General features: G+C 38.5%; 1 protein-coding gene across 3 annotated transcripts; it reads right to left on the minus strand.

The window, feature by feature from the left end:
• Positions 1-3,411: 3,411 nt before the first annotated feature.
• LOC140737477 (granzyme K-like) lies at positions 3,412-10,935 on the minus strand. Of its 3 annotated transcripts, XM_073063936.1 has the most exons (6): positions 10,859-10,908; positions 10,197-10,405; positions 7,436-7,595; positions 6,385-6,538; positions 5,100-5,357; positions 3,412-3,726 (listed from the first exon to the last, which is right to left on the minus strand). In XM_073063936.1, the coding sequence occupies exons 3-6, from the start codon at positions 7,537-7,539 to the stop codon at positions 3,556-3,558; spliced, it is 687 nt and encodes a 228-aa protein (XP_072920037.1). In that variant the 5' UTR covers positions 7,540-7,595; positions 10,197-10,405; positions 10,859-10,908; the 3' UTR covers positions 3,412-3,555. The 3 variants fall into 3 exon arrangements, with proteins under 3 accessions (XP_072920037.1, XP_072920035.1, XP_072920036.1); XM_073063934.1 differs by lacking the exon at positions 10,197-10,405 and having other exon boundaries at positions 10,859-10,935; XM_073063935.1 differs by lacking the exons at positions 10,197-10,405; positions 10,859-10,908 and adding an exon at positions 10,759-10,851.
• Between the last annotated feature and the right edge of the window lie 8,222 nt (positions 10,936-19,157).

Below are 19,157 nucleotides of genomic sequence, written 5' to 3' on the forward strand. Positions count from 1 at the left end.
TGAGCTGTCAGCATCAGTGGTGCATGAGAGCTCCATTTCAACGTTTCAGAGAAGATTGGATAAGTACATGGATGGTAGGATTATGGAGGACTATGGTTGCAGTTCGCTGAACACCTACGCTCTATCTGCCAGAGAAAGCAGGATCTCCCAGGGGCCACATGTTTTAATTCCACGTCCCATTTCCATTCTGATATGTCTATCCATGGCTGCCTCTACTGTCAAGATGAAACCACACTCAGGTTGGAGGAACAACACCTTATATTCCGTCTGGGTAGCCTCCAACCTGATGGCATGAACATTGATTTCTCTAACTTCTGTTAATGCCCCTCTCCCCTTCTTACCCTATCCTTTTTTGTTTATTTATTGATTATTTTTTTCCCTTTTTTTCCTTTTCTCTCTCTGTCCCTCTCACAATTACTCCTTGCCTGTTCTCCATCTCCCTCCGGTGCTCCCCTCCCCCTTTCTTTCTCCCTAGGCCTCCCGTCCCATGATCCTAACCTTTCGCCAACTGTGTATCCCTTATGCCAATCAATTTTCCAGCTTTTAGCTTCATCCCTCCCCCCTTCTCTTCCCCTATCATTTCACATCTCCCACTCCCCCTCCCCCTTTCAAATCTCTTACTATCTCTTCTTTCAGTTAGTCATGACGAAGGGTCTCGGCCCGAAACATCGACTGTACTTCTTCCTTTAGATGCTGCCTGGCCTGCTGTGTTCCACCAGCATTTTGTCTGTGTTGCTTGAATTTCCAGCATCTGCAGATTTCCTCGTGTTTGAGGTTTTTATAGTAGGTGATTTCAGCTTTCCAGGTAGTGACTGGGAATCACATACTGTAAAATGACTAGATTGGATAGAGTTTGTCAAACGTGCTCTGAAAAAGTTCCTCCATCAGTACATAGAAGTGGCAATGAGAGAGTGTACAATGCTGAATCTGCTATCAGGGATGAGACGGGGCAGGTGACAAAAGGTTCTGTAGGGGAACACTTTGAATCCAGTGACCACATTTCTAAGTAAATATGCTAAAAGATAGGTCTAGTGCACAGGTTGAGATTCTAAATGAGAAAAAGGCCAATTTTGATGGAATCAGAAATGATGTGGTGAGTGTGGATTGGGTCAGGCTATTTTCAGGCAAAGGTGTATTTGGAAAGTGAGAGGCCTTCAAAAACAAAATTGAGAGAAACAAAAGATTGTCTGTGCCTATCAGAATAAAATGTAAGGATAATAACTGTAGGGAACCTTGGTTTTCAAGAGATGTTGAGGCCCTGGTTTTGAGAAAAAAAGGAGGTGCATAGCAGGTATAGGCAAGTAGGAACACATGAGGTGCTCATGGAGAACAAGAAATGCAAGGGAACACTTGTGTGCAATGAGCTGTCAGCATCAGTGGTGCATGAGAGCTCCATTTCAATGTTTCAGAGAAGATTGGATAAGTACGTGGATGGTAGGAGTATGGAGGACTATGGTCACAGTTCAGCTCAGTGGGACTAGGTAGGTTAAATGGTTTCTGTATGGACTAGATCGGCTGAAGGCCTTGTTTCTGTGCTGTACTTCTCTATGACTCTACCACAGCAACTAGACTCTCCTCCATGGACTCTCCATACTTCTCACTACCTCAGTAAACCAGCCGGCATAATTAAAGTTCCCATCAGGCAGAGGTTTAATAAGGCTGTTAGCATGTAGCACCAGGCTCAAGGACATTTTCTACCCTGATGATATAAGGTTATTAAATGTTTCTCCAGTACAAGGAGACAGACTCTTGACCTCAGAGTTCACTTTGTTACGATCTTGCACCTTCTATCTTTACCTACACTGCCTTTCCCTGTAATTGTTTCACTTTATTCTGCATTCTGTTCTTGCTTTACCATGTTCTATCGCAATGCCGTGTGTAATGATTTGATCTGTATGAACAGTATGCAGTACAAGCTTTTCACTGCACCTCAGTACATTTGACAACAATAATCCAATCCAAATCCAATTAAATGAACAGTCTGACTGTCAGATGTTAACAGGATTATGAATATTATAGGTGAGGTAGCAAGAAATGAGTGCAATTTCCTCCTGACAAAAATAGAGCCAGATAAATGAATTTGAAATTTGTCCATCTTTTCTTGTGTTGTGCTAATTCTAAATGTATAGTGATGAATAAAGATTATAATTCATTTTCAGACTTTGGTTCTTTGATACAACTTTCCCTATAATGCCCAAATCACCATATCCTGTGTCTTTCATTCTGATTTCCCAATGACGTCTCACCCTGAAGCTCATCTGTTGCTCAATCACTCTTTCTGCATCTCAGTTCCTCAGTTATCTTTCTGACCTCTGTTTTAGAGTGGCCCACTCTCTTCCTGATTCCCTCCCTCCCACAGTTCTTCAACTCTCAATCATGTTAACTGTCCCAATTTGATTTCATTCAACATGCAGCTTCCCTGCAGTGGCTGCCTTCAAAGTGTGCAACCTACAACTGGGGTTGGAAATGGGAATTGCAAAGTTCCTTAGACTTTTTATACCATTCTGTGAAACATTTGGAGAGTTGAGATAATTGTTCAACTAAGGAGGCATCTGGATATCATGGAGACATTAGGCTTCTGTTATATAGGCAAATTAAGCTGAGACAATTGATAAATTGAGAGCAGCTGCTCCCTCTCACAGTGCAGAGGTTCTCATTGAGTTAACTGTCCCATGGGAGGAAGGAGTGGAGGCTGCCCATGAGCGGAAGAGGCTGAAGTACTCAGTCCTAGCAGCTGAGTGTAAGACATGAGGCAATCATCTACCCTGACAAGGTTACCCTGTGATAGGGCAGTGACAGGAATGAGGCTCAGGAGGCCCACCAGAGAGCTGGCTGAAGAGGCAGAAAAGGGCAGCTTTTGACTGTGGCTGAGGAGGAAGGACATAATTGAGGGACCAACTAACCCCACTGGAAGCTGCAGGCGGTGACAGGGAGGCCCGTGTCACTGCTGTGTCACCAGGAGATGGACCAGGGCTAAGGGAGAGAAATATCAATGAGTGGTGGTCCCGGCTGATGACCCTGCAGCTGACCTGAGGTCACTGTTGAAGTTGTGACAGTTAGCAATGAGAAGCAGGAAACAACATCTTCCTGTAAATCTCATTCGACCATTTGTAATGCAAGAGGAGCATTCAGTTCCAACGTTAAATTCTGACTTGATAGAACAATGAACTTCACAGCACCGGGCAGCCCCTTCTGTCCATGAAGATGCAACAACCTCTATAAAGCTACTCCACCATCAATCTGTGATATTTTAATGCAAATCCTAATGATCTCACAATCTGATTGCCTCCACTATCGACATCTCTATGGTGCAAAGCAAGTCACTGCTGCTAGTCTAAAATGTCACCTACATGTGGTTCAGTTCACTTTCATAACTTACATCAGTGGACAGGGATTTCACAAGGCAAGGAATTTGATAATTATTGTTTTTTATTGCACTTTGCTGTAACATTTTATGCAAAACAGAAAAGGTAAGGATAGAGGCAAGCCGGCCCTCTAGGCCAATTAACTGAGCATCAGTGTGAGTAAAGCAGAGTGAAGCAGGATTGTGATAACTCAGTACAGCTCTTCAGCATTCTTCAGCGGGTAACAAATTATATCCCGAATCCAATCAATGTATTTCTTTGTTAGTAACGTGTACACTGCAGGATATTGGCATTCTATTGTGCCAAAGGACACGATCCCAGTGTACATTTTGTCGCATATCAAAGGGCCGCCTGAATCACCCTGGAAGAGAGAGAAAAAGATGAGGGTGACAATTGAGCAGAATTAGCTAAAGTGACAGACTGCAAACTGTCAGTTTGACATCACATCACAATTCATTATCCGTGCCCAGCTGTACCGAGGAGGTGTGAGTTTACTTTAGGAGTAAATGTAGGTAACTGGATTCACAAAGAGTCTTTTCATGGAATGTTTCCCATGGCCTGGATTGAGTTTATTCCTAAATTAGCCATTGTGTAGAAAACCATCAGCCATCTGCAATCTGCACTTCAGTTTGACTTCAAATTCTGGTGGAATGTGGAAGTTCAGAATGAAACAGATGTCAAATGCTGGTGTAGCTGTCCCTCCACTCTGCCACTCAACTCTCCACTGAACCCAGCTCGTGCATCTGGCTAGATTCACTTTGTACCTGACCCCCTGCTTTTAAGCAAGACTAGCTGACACAAGAACAGTAACCTCCTTCACTGAATGGAGTTACTGATCTGTGAAATAACTAAATGACAGGAAGTGGTCTATTAAATTTATTTATTTTATCCTTTTTAATTATTTGGTATTATGTTCATTTGTCTTTAAGTAATTTTTATTAAATATGCTTGTGTAGTTTTTAATCATTTTTCACTGAGCTGTTGAAGGTGGTCAGGATATTCATGGAGGCAAATCCTCAGGATCCAATTCCTGATACTGCTCGGTGTCCCGAGCCTGGCCTGTCTCACAGGGCACCTCATGGGTACAGAGTGTCAGACAGACTGATCCACTCTGTCCCAACTGGATGTTAGGATCAGACACAGCACTAGATCTAGCATGATCCTTATTTTCAAATTGACACGATTTAGAATAAATTCTCTTTACATTTTAGACATGTCAATACATTACATTTATCTGGATTGACTCTGTTATCTTGCATCTGCCCATTTCATCATCACACTGACGATAGACAAAGTTTATTGGTAGAGAAATCAGAATATAGTAAGTTTTGTTGACATCTAAATTCAGGGCCTAGATATGAGGGTATCTAGAAAATTCAGTGTCTAGAAAATGCGAGAAAATGATTCCTCCATAATCAACACATACATATTTTCTCATCTGATTATTATTTTTTAATCCACCTTGGGATGTGGACATTGCCTGTAAGTGTAGCATTTATGGCCTAATCTAGTTTCCCTTAGCTTCCCTAAGGTAATGCTGGATGACATTCTGAAGACTTTTTAATGCAACTGAGTAGCCCTTCAGAAAGCAGGTAAGAGTCAGTCACAATAACACTAAGGAAGGGTGGAAAGTTTCAATCTGTAGAAATCACCAGTGAATCACTGGGGTTTTTATACTTAATCCAATCGCTTGATAGAAATGTTACTGATAACATGGCTAGACATCATACTCACCTGACACGAATCTCCTCTGCCCTTGCTGTCACCAACACAGATCATGTCCTGGGTTATTTTAGTTCGATACATGCCTTTGCATGTTCGGCGATCAATTACCTTGACCTTCACCTCTTGAAGTGTGTCAGAGTAATTGTTTATTTTTGTTCTTCCCCATCCTGCCACGGTGCACCTTGTTCCAGATTTCATGTCGGTGATTCCTCCTTTGGGAAGGTTGAGTACTTTCACATACTGGTTGATTTTTGCATCAGTCTCGAGCTGTTGACACAAAAACATTGAATTCACATATTTGTGATCCTAAAAGTGAAAATTATCTTGAATGATCTCTTTACTCCTGACGAGATTTGTTAGTTTATCTATTTAAATATCTTGTTTTCCAGAATTCTTTCTTTTTTTCCATATGATCAAAGGGACAGGGACTCAATTAAAAGTGACCAATAAAATTAAATATCAATTACATTTCATATGATGGAATCGATAATTTGTGATGAAAATTGTGGTGTGGATGATGATCATAAAGCACAAATCCTACTGTGAAGGTTCTTCACTGTCTAACTATTTCTTTGTTAATGATGAAATTCCAATAAGTCAGACTTAGCAGCTATCACACTTTTAATTAAAGTTTATATTTAATTTAGTTTGAAGACACAACACCGTAACAGGCCCTTCCGGTCCAGTGAAGCCAGTCACCCATTTATATCCATGTGCCAAATTAACTTTCTAACCCTTTATATGCCAAGGACAAGGTTAACTGTGATATTGCCCAGGCTTAGACAGCTCAAGTTCAAGTTTAGTTTATTGTCATTCAATCGTACACATGTATTCAGCCAAACAAAACAAACTTCCTCCTGACCAAGGTCACAACACAGTATATATACTGTACCTCATACACGTAACACATGAAGTAATATGACCACAATTAGATTAACAAATAATAAGTTGCACAGTTAAAAAGTAAAGAGTACGAGCTACTGGCGCTTCATAACTGATGAGACCTGGGTGGTGGCAGGGAGTTGAGTCATGTTACAGCCTCGGGGAAGAAGCTGTTTCTCATCCTCACAGTTCTTGTCGTATTTCTATCGAACCGCCTGCCTGACGGAAGGGAATCAAGGAGACTGTTGGACGGATGGGAGGGATCATTGCCAATACTAATATTCTCCACAATCAATAATTCTCATCCAAGTCACAAAAGCCATTCAACAGTTGTTGTTCAGTAAAGTAAACATTGCTAATAAGCAAATTAAAGATTTTAAACACTGCGTAAGAATGAGAAAAACATTCATACTTGCAGCAGCATGATATCATCTTTCATGGTCCTGTTGTTGAATTTTGTAATGGGAATCTGTCTGATAATGTGCAGTCTTTGTTTACTTCTCTCATTCTTTGTAAGAGAATGTATTCCAAGAACTGCTAGAAGAACCTGGCCTGATCCAATTGTTCTGTTACCAATCAAAAATAAAGATAATTAATTACACTTTGCTTAAAAGATAGTTTACAGAAATTCATCAGAAAGGCAACAATCAAGTAGTAAACTTCATGGAAATATACAATTCAGCAACATTATATTTGGTAGTTAATGTGCAGATTCCAAAAGCCAATCAGTGTCCAAGCAAGGACCAAGACTATACTCCTGATTGAAATTGTTTCAAAGTGTTCATCAGACAAGCTCATTGTAAATTACTCCTTGCAGATATGGTCAAGAGATTCAGTTGTTGTTCAGACTAAATATCAGAATGGGTAAGAAATGTGATCTAAGTGAATTTGACTGTGGAATGGTTGTTGGTGCCAGACGGGATGGTTTGAGTATCTGCTGGTCTCCTGGGATTTTCGGGTAAAACATTCTCTAGCTTTTACAGAGAATGGTGTGATAAAGAAGAAAAAGCATCCAGTGAGTAGAAGTTCTGTCGGCAAAAACGCTTTGTTGATGAGAGAGGGAAGATGAGAATGGCCAGACTGGTTCAAGCAGACAGGAAGTCGACAGTAACTCAAATAACCACACGTTGCAACAGTGGTGTTCAGAAGAGCATCTCTGAACTCACAGTATGTCAAACCTTGAAGTAGACGGGTTACAGCAGGAGAAGACCATGAACAGACACTCAGTGGCCACTTTTTTTAGCTACAGGAGGTACCTAATAATGTGGCCACTGAGTATATATCTGACCATTCAAACTGAAACTTGCTAATAAAAATAAATGCCAATAATACAGTGATACACATATTAATGATGATGTGACAACAGTGTAAAAGGAATTATTTTATGAAAGCTAAGATTGGGAGATAAGCACTTGTATGTTAATCACAAAATATCTTTTTCACTCATAAACCACATAGCTTACTGTTCACAGTGTGCTGCTGTTAGTACCCAGTTTGGTCTGATCAAAGCACCTCCGCAATAGGGAGCAAACGAACCGTTCCTGAAATCTATTTGGAGAGAGGCCATATAAGGTCTTGAATGTGGTTTGACTTCATGACCTCCAATAATTTTAGCTCCGGGATCTGCAATATATAGAAGATACTGACATTTTATTTCACATGCATGTTTTACACACAGGATGTGAACATCACTGACAATGCCAGCAATTATTAGCCATCTCTAATTACCCTTGACAGGTATAACCCTAGAGTAGTTGTACCATGGCCTTGCACAGCAATTCGATTGTACAAGAGTGTAAGAAGGTGCAGAGAGCAATGAACTCAGCCCAATATGGCACTGGATCGATCGCTGTAGAAAGCGGGGGGTGGGGGGAGGTAAAGATATGATTAGTGGTAGGTTTCCTTTACAGATGGTGTACATTGCGGAGGATAATGTGTTGGATGCAGAGGCTGATGGGCGAGTAGGCAAGGACAAGAGGGACTCTATCACTGTTACAGCAGAGGGAAGATGGGGTGAGTGTAGATGTACAGGAAATGGAGGAGATTCGGGTGAGGGGAGCATCAATAGTAGAGGGAGAGAAACCCAAAACTGCATCCCGGGAATAGATGTGTCGAAGGTGTTAGAGGGAATTTTGGGATTAGCAATTTACATTTAACAAATGACTTTGGTTACAAATGTCCGTATCTGAATATGCATTGTGGATTTAATTTGGAGAGCATCTCTGAACAATGGGTTCATAAAAGTCATGAATCCCAGACTACACAATGTTGATAAAAATTCATTAAAATCAGATGTCTGTGGTGTGCATGCAAATCAGGAGGTGTGAAGTTTGGGCATAGTTTCAAAGAAAGTATTATTCATACATTGTAAATATAGAGTTGTCCTTTGATGTTGAGCACATAAAATATTGAGCCCCATGTTGGGCCTGGAGATCTTTCGACCAAAAGCGTCTCCGAATGATGCCTGCTGCACCTTGTTTTGTCGAATAAGGAAGCTGTTTTGTATCTACCAGTAATTTTCTCCAGCGATTTCATTCACACAACAACATTTGGTGTCAGGAGTGGGATACCTTCCTGACCCATCGTGTGGCCAGTGATTTCAGCAGTCTAACTGGGTGAGTATTTTAAGAAATAGCACAGATCTGTTCAGGTCGGTGGTACATGGGAACGCGAGAAATCACAAATACAGAGAGCTGAACTGGTAGGTATAAATGTGGTGTGTGTGTGTGCATGTTTGTTTATGTAAGAGACAAAACTTTGCATGTTAATTTGGTGAGACGAAGCCACCAGTTGTGAAGGGTGGTTATTGACATTTCACGACGCCAGAGTGGGGACGTGGAAACTCATCCGATCGAGGAGCTGCATTTCAGAGTACACGTTTTGCGAGTGTGATGTGAAGGAATACAACAGACGTCATGCGTTCAGGTACTCAAAAGTGGCAGATTGCGGAGTACATACTCTGCGGTTTTAAGGAAGTGCTGTTTAGCTGGTACCCGTCATTTCTATTTCGCATAGTGTGGGAATTATTTTGGAGATATTTCAGGGAGAGGTTCACCAGATGCACACTAAAGATATACACATGTTGGTAAAAGCGAAGTGCCCAAGGAATATGTGGAACCGTCTGGCCCAGGGGGTGCGGGATGGTCCATGGGCAACTACTGGGAATGCCAAACAATGAAGAAAGATATCGCTCTTTTAAAGGGGAAGTGAGGCAGCGACTGGGGAGAGGAGGGAATAACTGAGGAACGATAATGGCAGTGAGCTGATGAGACAGTATTAGAATATAGAAAACATTTGTTTGCTGGAGAAGTTGTGGAAATCAAAATGCAAATCATTATCATATTTTTTGGCACTGCCCTGTTATCAAAAACTATTGGAGGGGGATACACAATACCCTACAAGACATCTTTAAGTGTGAAATACCCTTAGAGAGTAAGACCATATATTTTGGATATATACCTCAAGAATGGTTGAAAAGAGATAAATATTTAATGAATATCCTGTTGGTGGCTGGTAAAAAGACTCTTACTAGGAAATGGTTATCACAGGAGAGCCCAACTTTAAATGCATGGATGGAAATTACAATGGACATTTACAAAATGGAGAAGATAACAGCATCTGTTACTCATAAGCTGGAACAATTTGATTCATACTGGAAAAAATGGTTTAACTACTTAATGCCTCATAGGCCTGATTTTATTCTCACAAATCAATGAATATGTTGTAAAAAAAAGATCACTCCCTACTTGTACATAGTTTTTTCCTTTTGCTTGTTTTTTCTTTCCACTCTTTTCTATAAGTGTATACCTCAGATAAATAGTTTGTGGAGATTTGTGATATATATGATTATATGATATATATGTACAATGTCTGAAATACATCTTATGGAAATGTTTGTTTGATGATGAACTTCAATTAAAAAATAAATTACAAAAAAAAGAAACATAGAAAACCTACAGCACGATACAGACCCTTTGGCTCACAAAGCTGTGCGGAACATGTCCTTACCTTAGAACTACCTAGGCTTCACCCATAGCCCTCTGTCTTTCTAAGAACCATGTAACCATCCAGGAGTCTCTTAAAATATCCTATTGCTTCCGCCTCCACCACCGCTGCCGGCAGCCCATTCCACACACTCACCCTAAAACAATGCCCTCTCATGCTAGACCTGGGGAAAAGCCTCTGACTATCTACACAATCAATGCCTCTCATTATTTGGTCTACCTCTATCAGGTCACCTCTCATCCTCCGTCACTCCAAGGAGAAAAGGCCAAGTTCACTCAACGTATTCTCATAAGGCATGCTCTCCATTCCAGGCAACATCCTTGTAGATCTCCTCTGCACCCTTTCTATTGTTTCCATGTCCTTCCTGTAGTGAGGGACCAGAATTGGGCACAGTGCTCCAAGTGGGGTCTGACCAGTTTCCTACATAGCTGCAAAATTAAATTCAACAGCTTCTCATTAATCCTCAAGATAATAATACTTAGTTAAAAATTAAATATTACAAAGTAGATTTACAGGAGAAATTGATAGTAGTACAAGGAGACACAAGAAACAGCAGATGCCACAGGCTGGAGAAACAATAAGCCAACAATTCTACAATTTCCTTCCCTCCAGAGATTCTGCTTGACATGTTGCTCATCGAAATTTTGTAATTACATTTTATATAGTTGTCCTCTCCAAATGAGAAATAATATTACAAGGAAAATCAATGAAGTAGATATCTATTGGCATATATAGAAGATAAATATTAAAGTAGCTAAAATAGTAAATGTACAGTACTTACCATAAACCATGCTTATAATGTGCATCATAAATTAAATATAATTAAAATAAATACTTTCATGAATGGAAAGTATTTAATTATTCCTTATTTTGCTACTTACACGCTGGAGCTAGGAAGACGACAATTAACAAAACAAGTGGATTGTACAGTGAAGGATTCATCGTTGTTTCTTCTGTGATAAAGCCAAAGTTATTGAATTTATAATGAACTTGGAGGGAAGTGGTTTAGTTATTTCAGTGTCCAACCAACACCCTAAACCAATAATGAACGCGAAAATTTGCAAGTCGACTGTTCTGAATCAACATCACATGACAGGGTCAAAGCGAACCAGAAATTTTCAGCAAACATTATGGGTTTCTGAGAGGGATTTCTTTTAATTCTGATGTCCATCTCCTTACATTTCATTGAAATCCTGTAACCTGAGAACACGTGGAAAATATTTATTCAGATCCTATGTGAATGCATGCTAAATCATGTCTTAAAAGACCAATTAAATTTGAGAAACGTCATTTGAATACTCCACTTTATTGCATTTATTTTCAAATTTTGATCATCCAAATCCAAATGATATTATTACACTGGATTAATATAGATGGCACCCTTTTATTCACAGATTTGTGAAGATTGTAAAGAGCTGATGGCAATATCCATCACTCAGATGGTAGTCGGGGATACGTTTGTTGGAATGAAAGGGCCAATAGCACCAGACATCAAAGATTTTGCTTCCTGAATACTGTCTTGTGTCTCATCGATCATGAAAATCACCAGGAAATATGCCTAACATGCAGCATTTCTTGAAATCACCTGTATTTGTTATTTCTGGTCAAAGGTTTCAAAGGTACATTTAATATCAGAGAAATGTATACAATATACATCCTGAAATGCTTTTTCTTCACAGTCATTCACGAAAACAGAGGAGTGCCTCAAAGAATGAACGACAGTCACATGTTAGAACCCCAAAGTTCCCCCCCCACTCCCCTCCCTCACTTAAGCAGCAGCAAGCAACAATACCACTCCCCCACCAGCAAAAAAAGCATCGCCACCCGCCACCGAACACTCAAGTGTGAGCAAAGCAACAGTAAAGACACAGACTTGCAGTTACCCCAAAATACTTCACATTTCACCCGGTATTCGACATACCACAGGCTCTCTCTCTCCCTAATAAGGGAGAAAGCAGTGTCTCCATTTTCACAGCGAATGTGGAGACATAACAAACAACTCGCTGGTGTACGATGTTAAAAGTCCATTACATCGCCATTTTTTTGAGCTCTGTGTCCAAAGATCGGGGCACACAGCCATAGATATCCCGACTCCCCCAACAACACATGGGTCTCCTGCTGTGACACCAATCTTCGAACAACCTGTCTCCAGTGCCCCGAGATACTAGGCCTCCAAAACTGAGCCGGACTCTTAGGCTGAGCCCTTGGCGTGCCGAACAACAGCGACCGGTTATAAAACTCCGAGTGCGGATCTCATTCTCACAAAGAACTGTAGTCAGCATTAACTCCAGGTCAGAGTCTTCAAAAGAACTCGGAAAGGGAAAAATAAAGATATTAAACAGCTGTTTCTGAGGATGCAAGCAAAAGAGTTGCCGTTTAGTACCATCATCAATCTCCTCCGGTTCTATACACACTTTTCCACTGTCACACTTGATTGGTCCTATTCTCTCACATCTTATCCTCTTGCTCTTCACATACTTGTAGAATGCCTTGGGATTTTCCTTAATCCTGTCTGCCAAGGCCTTCAATGGCCCCTTTAGGCTCTCCTAGTTTCATTCTTAAGTTCTTTCCTGCTAGACTTATAATCTTCTAGATTCCTATCATTACCTAGTTTTTTTTAGCATTTCGTAAGCTCTTCTTTACTTCTTGACTTCATTTACAATGGCATTTTTGCACCACAGTTCCTGTACCCTACCATCCTTCCCATGTCTCGTTGGAATGTATCTCCGCAGATCCCCACGCAAATATCCCCTGTACATTTGCCACATTTCTTCCATACATTTCCCTGAGAACATCTGTTCCTAATTTCTGCTTCTAAGTTCCTGCCTGATAGCCTCATATTTCCCCTTACTCCAATTAAAAGTTTCCCTAACTTGTCTGTTCCTATCTCTCTCCAACAGAATTTTGATCACCATCTCCAAAATGCTCTCCCACTGAGAGACCTGACACCTGACCAGGTTCATTTCCCAATACACCCTATCCTCAACTCTCTTGGTGGCGCTAGATGGAGTAGGTCACATTTTTGGCTCTGCTCCAGTCATTTTTCAATTTCCTAATCACCCTTTTATTATATATATCAAAGTGTCTTTAACATCTTTATATGTTTGAATTCTGAAGTTTACTCGATGGAACTGACTTCCAGAGCAAGAAAGGCATCAGCCGAAGACAAGGAAACCGGTAATGGAAACAGGAAGAAAGAAGATCAGCCTACACAACCTGAACTTACTTTACAAACTATTTCAAAACTATTGGACGAAAAATTGGATGCAAAACTTGACAAAAGATTTGCTGCATTGGAAGTAATGCTGAAGGAGAACAAACATAAACTGAAAGCACTTGAATAAGAGAACGAAAAACAACAACGGCAAATTTCCGAGCTTATTGAAGCTGGGAAACAGTAGTCTGAAAAGAAATTAAATTTGACTACTCATACATTGGAGCAGCATAAAGCCAAGATAATTGATCTGGAGGGCTGTAATCGCAGACAGAATTTGCGAATAATAGGACTCAGTGAAGACGTCGAGAGCAGGAACCTTTCTGAATGTTTCTCTCAGTTCCTAATGGAAGTTTTCGGTTCGGAGGGTCTCACTTCTCCTCTGGTACTTGATCGCGCACATAGGTCGTTAAAATCAAAACCATTGAGAGAGTTAAAAGCATGTCACATTATTCTTCGATTTCACTATGTGAGTACTAAGGAGCACTTAATTCGAATTGCTCGTCATAAAGGAATTATTGAACATCAAAATCTTAAGTTTCGTTTGGTTGAAGATTATTGTCCCGAGGTAATGCAAGAAAGATTGTGTTTTAAAGCAGTGATGTCGGAATTATATCAAAGGAATTTTCGACTGGCTTTGTTGTACCCCACCGCTTAAAAGTGGTCTTACCGATAAATTGTTTAAATGGTTTAAATCAGTGGACGACACAAAACAATTTCTCGAAGAACATTCTCTGAGCTCGGATTTTTAATCAATTTTTTGTTTCTTTATGTTTGTATATACCAGGTTTATTAGTTAATAATCAACTTATAGATTTGGACATTTTAAGCTCATGGAGTCTTGCCCTTGGGCTGATGTTTTGGATACTTTGTTTTGGCTTATGTCTGTTTTATATTAAAGTTCTCTTCCTTTTCCTTTATTATTTTACTTTTTTATTTTTAATTCTTCATTTTAGAAAATTATAAAGGCTTTGACTTGGTGATTAAATATTATGAAGATTGTACTCTGTTTTATCTTTTAAGACCTTGTTTTTTAAAATGGTCTACAAAAGGTTGTTTTTTCACTTAGCTTGTGTCTGGCTTTCTTTTGTAATGTTTTGGCTATGGGTGTTTTTTTTTCCTTTAAAATTTGGAGACTTACCATCAAGAGAGATGGGGTTTGGTAGTTCTTAGCTAGTCCCCTGGCTGCCTATTGGCCAGGTTTTATGGCCTTGGGGGAGGGGGGAAGGTCTTTTTTTTAGTTCAGTATTTCTCATTTGGGCTGCCTTGAAACTACAAAAATGTTTGTATTGTCATAACTACCGGTTCCTCTTTAAACTTTTTTTCCTCTTCCTGGTTCATGAGTTTCCTATGCAATTTGGTTAACCCTTTACATACTATATGGTTTATTTAAGGAAAATGGATAATATTATTAACTTTGTTTCAAGGATCACGAATGGTTTGAATTATCCAATTAAACAGAATAAGATTTTTAAAGTTTTTCATAGATTGGATGCTCAGATTACTTTTGCGCAGGAGACTTGTGAGGAAGGAGGATAACCAATGTTTTTTCAGGTTTTGGAATGTAAAACAGTTTCACTCAAACTCATCGACCAAAGTGAAAGGTGTTTCTATTTTTATATCCTAATGATAAAGTGTTCACTTTCTTTTCTCATGTTTATCATAATTACTCTAGAATCAATTACTTCTTTATTGATTCTCGATTAGTTTTGTCTGTCACTACCTGTGAGTATGATGAAATTGCCATTTCTGATCATGTGCCTTTGATACTATCAATTAAATTTAGTGATGTGACTTTTAGTACTAGACAATGACGGTTCAATTCTATTTTGCTTCAGGATTTAAATCTTGATAATCTCATTAAAGAACAGATTGCATTTTTCTTGTCATCTAATTCAATGGAAGAAAGTTCCAGTGGGATATTATGGGATACCTTTAAAGCATACATTCATGGACAATTATTTCATACTCTGCTGGACTGAAAAAATGAATTAATAATAAGATATGTACATTGGTTGATAAGATTAAAGAGATCGATAAAAAACATTCTATTGCTCCCAATTTGGAGCTTTATAAAGAGAGAGTTGAACTTCAGATGCAACATAGTTTGTTATTAACATCCCCGATTGAAAACCAATTACTTAAAACTACAAGTCAATTTTATATATATGGTTCTAAATCGGGTAAATTGTTGGCTAACCAATTGAAAACTGCTTTGGCGAAACATCAGATTAATAAAGTTCGAAGACGCGATGGTATTTTGATGGTTATCCATGATGAAATTAATAAATCTTTTCAAGAATTTTATACTAATTTATATCAATCAGAATTTCCTGATGATCTTACCATAATGCATGAACTTTTGAGGAAACTAAATATTCCAAAATTACCAGTTAAATAACATTTAGCATTAGATGCACCCATTACTGAAGAGGAAATAAAGAAGGCAATTTTTTTGATTAACTCTGGTGAAGCACCGGCCTGGATGGATATACAGCTGAAGTTTTAAAAATCTTTTTCAGATTTACTTTCTCCCTGGTTATGTAGAATTTTTAAAGATGCTTTATTAGTAGTTAAATTACCACAATCCTTTTAGGAAGCATCTGTTTCTTTAATTCCTAATAAAGATAAAGATCCCACTGAATGCGCATCATAAAGACCTATATCTTTGTTGAATGTAGACTCTAAAATCTTTTCCAAAATATTAGCAACTAGATTAGAGAAGGTACTGCCTCAAATTATTTCTGAGGATCAGACAGGATTTATTATAAATCACTACTCACATTTTAATATTAGGAGGTTAATGAACATTGTCTGCACTAATTCATCTAATACTCCAGAATGTGTTACTTTGCTGGCTGCCGAGAAGGTGTTTGATAGACTTGAATGGGAATATTTATTAAAATACTTGAGATTTTAGCTCAAAATTTATATCTTGGATTCAATTGATATATCATACACCCATGGCTGCTGTATTTACCGATAATCAGAGATGTCCTTTTTTTAGGCTTTATTGAGGTGCTAGACAGGGCTGTCCTTTAAGCCCTTTACTATTTGATATTGCCCTGGAGCTCTTGGCAAATGCTATTCGTGACTCACCTAATATATTTTGCATTATTTGCGGGAATGGGATGCATAAAATATCACTATATGCAGATGACCTGTTATTATATATTTCTAAACCAGAGAAGTTCATTCCTGCAGTAATAACACTGCTTGCTCAGTTTGGTAGTTTTTCTGGTTATAAATTGAATCTTGATAGGAGTGTGCTTTTTCCATTAAATATGTAAATTCCAGTTTATAGACAATCACCATTTACATCAGTTACTGATTATTTTACTTATTTGGGAGTTAAAATTACTTAGGAGTATAAGGATCTATTTAAAGTTAATTTTTTACCTTTAATTCATCATGTTGAATAACTGTTTACTAAATGGTCCCCACTGTCCTTAACTTTGATTGGTAGAATTAATGCTATTAAGATGTTTATTTTACGTAAGTTTCTGTATCTATTTCAGGCAGTATCAATTTTCATTCCTAAATCTTATTTTGATATTATTGATTCTAAAATTTCTTCATATATATGACAATATAGAAATCCCAGGTTAAGTAAGAAATATTTACAGAAATCAAAAAAAGAAGGCGGTTTGGCTTTGCCAAATCTTAGATTTTATTATTAGGCAATTAATATCCGATATTTAATGTTTTGGACACAGAAGTTGGATGAAACTCAATCTCAATGATGGTTGAACCTCAAGCGGCAGTCTGCACAGGGGTTTTCACTGGCTTCTATTTTGTGTGCTGTGCTTCCTTTTGCATTTATTAAATTGAATAAACAAATGATAAATCCAATAGTTAAACATACAATACGAATATGGTTTCAATTTCATAAATTTTTTGGATTGAATAAATTTATCCTGTCAAGTCCTATTATATCTAACTTTTTTTCCAACCATCTAGAATTGATCAAGCTTTTTTTTAAAATTAAGAATGAGGGTGAAAGAGAATTTCAAATATCTCTATCGACAGAGAAATGAGAGAAAATTCTTAAACTAGTTAATATTTCTTCAATGTGTTCCGGACATGCTTTGATACAATTTAAGGTGGTTCATAGGGCTAATCTGTCCAAGGGAAGTTAGCTGGTTTTTACCATCATATAAATCCTGTTTGTAATTCTGAAGTAGCTTCTGTGACACATATGTTCTGGTCTTGTCCTCTTCTAGGAAAATATTGGAAAGATACTTTTTGATATCATTTCAGTAGTTCTGCGTGTTGATTTACAACCTCATCCTATTACTGCAATTTTTGGACTACCAGTGATAGACTCCAGTCACTTATCCTCATCAGCTTGTCATTCAATTGCATTTGTGACATTAATAGCCAGAAGATCCATTTTACTTAAATGGAAAGATTCCAATCCCCCTACCACATTTCAATGGTTTTCCCAAATGATAGCATGTTTAAACTTGGAAAAAAATTAAGAGTGCTACTATGGATCCTTCCGTTAAACTTGAAGAAACTTGGAGGCCATTTATTCTATATTTTCATATGATGTAGGTTGACCCTTTCTGAATCCTTTTTTTAGTAATTATTTGTACATGTATCGAGGAGTGGAGTTAATGACAAATTATAATTTTAACCGATGAAACATGGCAGCCCAATCTTTGTTTCTTTTTTTTTGTTTTTTTTTAGTTTAGTTTTTCCAAGTTTAGGGTTTTTTTCCTCTTTTATAAATATCTTTTTCATGATTAGTTACTAAGGGATTGGGAGGTTAAACTCTATTTGTTACTTGAAACATGTGTTTTTACATGTTAACGTTATTAATGTAATCCTGATCTCTATGTACCATTATCAATATTGATATGTTTATTAATTTGAATTTTAATAAAAAGATTGAAAAAGAAAGAATACACACTATCCTCATTATATGCATCTTCATACAATGCAGATTCAGTTATGCGTCACACCTATTTCTCACAACTTCTCCTTATGTGCGTCCAAAACTCATAGTTATGCGAGGCTGTTGGGACGAGAAGCACTGCATTCCTGCCAATACAAGTCCCGTGCACACGCCTCACATTCTCACTCCCACCAGTCTCGCATTGGTTTTGGCAGCGTGTGGATGCTGCGAACTTGTGATCTTAAACTTCTGTTGTTATTACCTACTGTGCACTGATTTTGTGCTTGAAATATTTAATTATGCCTCCTAAGCGTCCTATGTCAAATCCTGGACCACCAGCCAAGCGGCAGAAAACCGCTCAAAAACTCGGAAAAAAGTTGGAGATTATTAACAGGGCCACGTCAGGTGAAGGTAACACAGCTCTGGGACGCTACCTCGACCTGGGTGAGTCCATGATCAGAAAGATAAAGAAATATGCTGAGAAAATAATAAGTGCAGTGACTGATTCATCAAAAGTGTCTTCAAAGATTGTTACCAAAGTGCGTAACCTGATGATGCGAAAAATGGAGAAAATGTTGAGTTTGTACATTGAGCATGAAACAAAGAAAAAAACAACACTCTGTTCCGATCATCTTCATGTGAAAGCTTTGGAAATTTATGGTCGCCTTTGTTCAGAGGCTAGTGTGGAAGTGTCAAATGATATTGTTAGCTTTAATGCAAGTAGGGGATGGGTTTCTAAGTTTGTTAATCGTCACAGGCTTCACAACTTAGCTGGGTGTGGTGAGCAAGCTAGTGCTGACCACGAAGCTGCTGAACATTTCCCTTTGCAGTTGCGGACTCTGATAGCTGAGTTAGGCATCACAACAAAGCAGGTGTTTAATGCAGACGAGATCGGGCTTTTTTGGAACTGTATGCCAGAACACACTTACATAAGTAAGGATGAAAAGGCTGCATTAACTTTCTATGATTTATTATGTTGAATATTACCTTAAATTGATGAAATATAATACGAATGTTGCCTTGTGGTACTGCTTTTGTGTCGTATTGGTTTGATGGGCTAAGTGTC

The sequence above is a fragment of the Hemitrygon akajei genome, chromosome 13 (assembly GCF_048418815.1).
Source record: "Hemitrygon akajei chromosome 13, sHemAka1.3, whole genome shotgun sequence".
NCBI classification, from domain to species: Eukaryota; Metazoa; Chordata; class Chondrichthyes; order Myliobatiformes; family Dasyatidae; genus Hemitrygon; species Hemitrygon akajei.

Coding starts and splice junctions, on each gene's coding strand:
- LOC140737477 (XM_073063934.1), bottom strand. CDS start 10,919: ATGAATCCTTCACTGTACAATCCACTTGTTTTGTTAATTGTCGTCTTC. Junction 7,596..10,858: donor CGTCTTCCTAGCTCCAGCGT/GTAAGTAGCAAA, acceptor TATATATTGCAG/ATCCCGGAGCTAAAATTATT. Junction 6,539..7,435: donor ACAGCAGCACACTGTGAACA/GTAAGCTATGTG, acceptor GATTGGTAACAG/AACAATTGGATCAGGCCAGG.